This window comes from Heterocephalus glaber, unplaced genomic scaffold, assembly GCF_053883595.1.
Source record: "Heterocephalus glaber isolate CG9 unplaced genomic scaffold, H.glaber_assembly_v1.0 deba00001472, whole genome shotgun sequence".
NCBI lineage: Eukaryota > Metazoa > Chordata > Mammalia > Rodentia > Bathyergidae > Heterocephalus > Heterocephalus glaber.
The window spans coordinates 46,853,401-46,859,742 of record NW_028258315.1 but is presented as its reverse complement, the minus strand read 5'-3'; the positions used below and the strand labels follow the sequence as shown (position 1 = coordinate 46,859,742).

Below are 6,342 nucleotides of genomic sequence, written 5' to 3'. Positions count from 1 at the left end.
TAAAAAAACCAAACCAAACCAAAACAAAACCCAAGCCTCCGTAAGAGGTGAAGAGCTTGCATCAACCACAGCAGACTCCTTGGCCCCTGGACCTCAGGTCCTTGCCTTCCACTAATTGCTTCGGCCTTCCTCTCCACATCACTTCCCTAGACAGGCCTCTCTGACCTTAGGACTAGTGTTGGCTCGGTGGCTGGCCCTGCCAGCTCTCACAGCAGTGACAAATAGCCTATTCCCAGGGACAGTTAGTGCCAAGACCGCAGGGCTTTTGGTCGTAATGGTAACCCGGGGACAGCCCGGTGAGAGGGCCATGAGGCCTTCCAGATACTAAACATGAAAGGGAGAGGGGATTGGGTAGGAGGCCCGCGCGCGCCTGGGGCCAGGGGCTGTCCCGAGGGACAGGCCGGCCCCGCCCCCGCCCCTCCCCCTCCCCCCTCCGGCGCGCCCCCGCCCCCCGGCAGCCAGGCTCGCCTGACGCCACTCCCCGCGCAGTTCCTGGTTAAGATGGCGTACCCAGCAGCCGCGCAGGCCGGCAGGCTTTTTCGAGACCTGGTGCTTCGGCCCCGGTTCCTGGCTCCCGGGTCCCAGGTGAGCGCTACCTGCCCGGGTCCTCGTGCTCTCCTGCCCCTGTCTCCTAGTCCCGATGCTCTGCCCCTTGGAGCCCCACGCGCGGTGCTGAGCCCGGGGCGCAGGAGCGACCCAGGTCCCCATTCAGGTGTGGGGATCAGGGGCGAGGGCGTCGGCATCCCGGTGTCTCTGAGTGTGAACCACCCAGCTCGCCGGGGGTCGCTGAGGTTGGACCGCCCAGCTCACAGTGTCGGCGCCTGACCCTGAGCTAGGCGCTGGATGCAAGTTTGAGAAAAGTTCTTCGGTTTTGGAATCTTGCTTGAGGTTTTAGTGTCAGCCCTGCTAGTTCTGTTTGTGAACCGTGTAACCCAGAATGCATTTCTTAGGCCACGTGGTGAACATGCCTAAAACTCTGTAGCCCAATTAGTGTTTAGTAACTCACCTTGCTGAGTGAACTTTCCTCAGGCAACTTAGTAACTTACCTGCTTTTGCAGACTTTTGGGGGTGCTGGAGTTGGTGAAATGCATGGATCAAGGAAAAAATGGTAAAGGTTTTCTCTCTTCAGTGCACAGCACACATCAGACCATTGGCCCTTTTTCCATACATTATGGAAGCTATTCCAACTTGCCCTCCAGCAGGTTTTACTTTCTTCACGTGGCAAGCTTCGCAGTGGTGAGAAACCTTTGAGGGAAATTTTGAGTTGGTGATGACTTGGAGAAATCACTCAACTAGTCTGGGGCTCAGTTACAGTCTAGCAAATACCTTGCCCACTTACCCCTTTTTAATTAATGAGAGGCAAATTATTACTGATGCAGTTTTAACGAGAACATGGAAAGTATAGTCTATATGAAACCCCTCCTCGCAAAAATAAAGCTCCTAATGATATTTTGAGTTTTTCCAAGCTTCAGTTAATTATGACATCTGTGAATTCCCCCTCTCATTTTCTGACATCTCATTTCTTTTATTGTTAATGCAAATATAAAAAGTGCTGGTACTTATTATAATATCTTTAATAGGCACTTGATGGTATGGTGAGGTAGCAAAGGGAATGGTTTTGTCTAAGTAAAACCACTAATAACTGTTGGAATAGAGTAAGGAGAATATCTCCAGATGATCAAGTAAGTCCTATTCATTAAGTGTACATTAAAAAAAAACCGCACAAACCTAAATAGAAAGGTGGATTTGAATTGATGAGCAGGATGGGGGTTATGGAAGTGAGAATACAGGAAGAAGAAATTGTACAGAGAAAACTAAAAGGTAACATATTTAGCTGAAGTGTTATCAACTTGCCTATCCAGGAAATGGAAGCCTGATCACAACACTTGAGGTTGAGTGTAGATACCCTTGGTTTGGCAAGAAGACTTGGTAAAAAGGTCTCTTGCATCGGTTGGTCTGGTTGCTTTGATTTATATACTTGAGGATAAATTCTTATCCTGTGAACACAGGCTTAGCAGATGAGAACAGTTTTTTTTTTCTTTTTTAAAGATAGCAGTTGCACACAGTATCCAAGAACCAGAAATGAGCACTGGCAAGAGCTCATTTCATGGGTAGAAAAATTAAGTGATTTGTTGAAGGTTACAGAGTGAGTCTGGCAGAGCTGATTACAGAGTGAAAGCTAACTTTTAGGCTTCCTATACAACAGGCTGTTGTCTGGTTGGTGTAGGTTTCCTCATGAAAATACATTATGTCAGCCTATAAATTAATTTAGGTACCACTACGAACTATATAACATCCAAGACACGTGTTTTTTTTTTCTTTATAACATCCTGGAATTGACATAAAATAGGTGAGTATGGGTTGTAACTGGTAAGGAACTTTATTTTCAAATCTCTGTTCTGTGTAAGTCTGATTTGATAGTGCTACCTACCTAGCCCCTTTTCCATAGGTGACGTTAGAGTTAGTTGAACATAGTTCACATTTCCTACCAAGTTTAAGAATCCTTGCCAAGTATCTTAGAAATCTGTTGCCACTCTTGTGCAGGCCTGCTTTACACCAGGCCTTGTGAAAAATTGAGTTCACAGAGATAAAAGACCCATTTTCTGCATTTAGAAGCAACTTTAACTGATTTCACAGACATATCCATAGGATAATATTTACCCCTTCCTGTGTTCCTGATGCCTAATGTCGTTGACTTTTTTTTTTTTTTTTTTTAATTAGTTCTGGTCTCAGATTCACTGTTTTAAGTTGTAATGTTTATGAGATCCAGGACATTTGAGAACATTTTGACATTTGAGTTAAATGATGAAAGTAGCCAGTCAGGTGAGACTCAATGAAAGAGTATTAGTTAGGCAAGGCAGACAGAGGGGCGGTGCAAAGACCCTGAAGTGGGAGTGAGCTCTGCTTGTCTAGTCAGATGAAGTCGAAAAAGTGCCAGTGCATGAGGTCTGATAGATAGATATGGAGACTTTCAGGGTCTGTCTGACAAAGAATTGTTAAGGGCTTAGAGTGGTTAAATGACTTACATAAAATTATACATCTAATTAAAAACAACACTAGGTCTCAGTCTCAGTCTTGGTTGTTGCAGCATCGCCATATAATTACTATACTGTATGTATTTCCTATTCTAGCTCTGAAGTAGTCTGGCTTTGAAACTTTGAAACTTTTAGGGGAGTGGTGGTCAGTAAACCCAACACTTTGGTCAGTTTTCTACCCACTGTTACAGATCTTTCCAGTAACTGGCAGACAGGTGAAGAAGTTGCTATGGCACTTGGTGACATAATACAGGAAAGCTGCTCTGTGACGAGTGCAGACAGGAGCCCATGTGTCTGTCAGTCTTTGAGGACTCTTGGTTGAGGACATTGAGTTTGAAATGGCAGTGATTCTAAGTACAGTACTGTGGCCTATTAGGACATAGCTGTTCTTTTTAAAGGTAGCATAGACATTGTGGGAAACACTTCCTTTCAGGCCCCCAATTTTAGAATCACTGTAGTGTGGGATCCCTGTGAAGCCCAGAGGGACGTATATTGTCAAAGCAAACTGCCTCCCCTTGGGTCCCTGTTGTTGGACACTTCAATTTTAGTATATGTGCTGCCAAAGTGAGCACTGTTGGATACTTCAAAAGGAATGGCTCCAGTTTAATTTTCTGCTCATGTGGAAGTGGGAGGAGAAAAAAAGTGGGAGGAAGGGGGAGGAGCCTGGCTTTTGGAAGGAAAGGACTGAAGGTTAGGTGTAAGTTCTTATCAGCTAAATGAAGTTGTGGGGGAGGTGTTGGAAGTTGTAAATCTGCCTTATTGTCCTGGACAATAAAGATCTGACCTTTTTTCCCTTTTAAAAATGAGGTACAACTGCAATTTTTGCTTTTAGAAAAGGGTATCCCTCTCAAATCATTTAGATGCTAAACTATTGACCTTCCATATGGGGAAGACCTTTAAGTGATAGTTCATGTTCCAAATTGCTTTTGCTTACTGTAAATGAAACATTTTCTTTTATGGGTGAGTGAGTGAGTATACAGAAGTGAGAACTTTGCTGCCCTTGTTTCCTGGCACAATTCTACACGAGCGAAGCCCAGAAAGTCACTGAAATCTGTCATATTGGGGGAGGAAAAGAAATAACTCAAGCATCCTCAGATCATTTGACCTTCATCTGTCTTTACTACTCAATCTGGAATTTGTCACTTGTTGCAGTGCTGTTACTTCATGGTAAAGTTTTGACTGAAAAACTTGAGAAATTTGTACACATTTGAACAAATGATAAAAGCAGTATAGTAATGAAATTTGGAAATTAATACTGGAAATTCATCTGTCAAAAAAGGTGGGGGTGATGGAGATGGCTTTTCAGGTGGAATGGACTGCATGTAGCTCATTATAAGCAGCTTAGTACAGAGAAGGGAGAGGCAGTAACAAGTTGATGGATGGTGTTGATTTTTTAGGCAAGGGACGAAGGATGAATGGAGCTGTAGAGCCTAGAACTTGGCAGGATGTACAACTCCACAGCTGAAAATCAAGCAAGGATCATTCATGTAGCACATATGTTTTGAACACTTAACTGTGTATGGTCAATGCTAAGCTCCCCAAAGGCAGAAAACTTACTGAGTTAGTTTCTTCACTGTTAATCCAGTATTTAAGAGAAGAGAGGTGGGTGCACTTAGGAAAAATGGCTGAGTAAGTAGTGCAGAGAGAGAAAGGGATACACACACAGCTTTTACTCTCAGGGGCTCACAGGTTCATGGCAAAATTGACATGTAAGCCAGTTGTTACACTAAAACACAGAAATGCATAGTTGAACAATGTTCTTCATTTACAAGACACCTTGCTTGTTCCTGCATTGGCCCCTTGCACAGATCTGATTAAATATTCATTCTTCCAGTAGGCCTTTCTCTAATGATCTTCTTAAGTACTCTCTTCAGGGATTATTCTCTATCCCTTCTTTAGTTTATTATACTTTATAAAACTTAACCTTACTTAGTGTTATTTGCTTATTGTCTGTCTCCTTTCTCCCACAAATCCAAGAATGGAAGCACTATGAGGGCAAAGACTTTTCTTAAGTACTGTGGTTTCCTCAGGTGGCCTGACTAGGTATTCAGTAAGCATTGGGGAACTAAATGAATGAGTGAACTGCATAGAGAAGGGAATACCCATTAAGAAACAGGAAAAGTAGGGCTGGGGATTTAGCTCAGTGGTCCTGCCACCTGCCTTGCAGCTCAAGGTCCCAAGTTCGATCTCTGGTACCAAAAGAAAAAAAAAAGGAAAAGTTGAGAGGTGATGTGGATACTTTAGGCACATGACAGAGGAAGGAAAAGCTTTCATGATAGGAGGGATTTTTGAGCTCATAGTATGTGACTGAAGTGATTGCTGCACAACATTTCTTTAACCCTTACAACATAATCCAAAGGAGATTGTACTGTCTCCTTTTTCATGTAAAGGATTAGAAGCATAGAGAGGTCATATGATCACTTGTTTAATATCTCAGTGCCAAGGAGTCACCTGCTTCATGCTAATAAACCATTCATGCTGTTAAATCATTAAGCTGTATTGCCTAGAGATCCAGTTTGGGCTGAACCATCCAATTAATCTGTTTACCTATCCCCCATGTCTTTGTCTTTGGTCATGTGGACTTGGGCTGACTCAGGCATACTGATCAAGTGTGCACAGTTGCCCTCTTTGGGCTCTTATCCAACTTCTTCTTTCTCTGGCTTGGGCTGTAGGAAGCAGAATAACAGAGGGGTTAAGGGCATGAGCTCTGGGTTCATATTCAGCTGAATTCTGGATTTTCAATGTTCTTGCTCTGCAATTTGGAACAAATGTTTGAACTTGATGTTCTCTGAAAAGAGTTTTTACAGATGGCTACAAAGATTAAATAAGATGATATGTAAAACATTTGGCATTATGATTAGATCATGAGCCTACAATGATTATTTCTCTCTCAGTGAATTTGAAACTAAATTTACTTGCTTTTTTAAAGGCTTTATTGAGCTAGAATAGCTTTCCTTTCCAGATCCCATAAACATTTATCATTTGCTGTCATCTCAGAGTTAGGCATAGCTTGGTGCTACTATACTTTATTTCATTTAATCCTTGTAATAGCCATCTGAGACAAGAATGATTATTCCCCACTAATATCTGGGGAACTTGAGGCTCAGAGAGAAGGCCTCCCTCCTGGAACCTGATTGTCTTCCAAATCCCACAGTGTGAAGCTCTAATGAAGTTCAAGGTGGTATTAGGGGTTGAGGGTCATGTGGGAAGCTCAGTTGCACCATTCTAATTGTTGATCATTCCAGAAATGTTTGCACATCTCAGTGTTGACATAGCAAAGGCTTCTGGACTGTGCACCAACACCCTG

At 43.0% G+C, this 6,342-nt stretch overlaps 1 protein-coding gene across 3 annotated transcripts in view; it reads left to right on the top strand.

The window, feature by feature from the left end:
- The first annotated feature begins 448 nt into the window (after positions 1-448).
- The window catches only part of Suclg2 (succinate-CoA ligase GDP-forming subunit beta), a 373,391-nt gene continuing 367,497 nt past the window's right edge, over positions 449-6,342 (top strand). For all 3 annotated transcript variants that reach the window (XM_087182000.1, XM_087182001.1, XM_087181999.1), the window contains exon 1: positions 449-585. In XM_087182000.1, the coding sequence (XP_087038126.1) occupies positions 502-585 (84 nt within the window). In that variant the 5' untranslated portion in view covers positions 449-501. The remainder of the gene's footprint in view (positions 586-6,342) is intronic.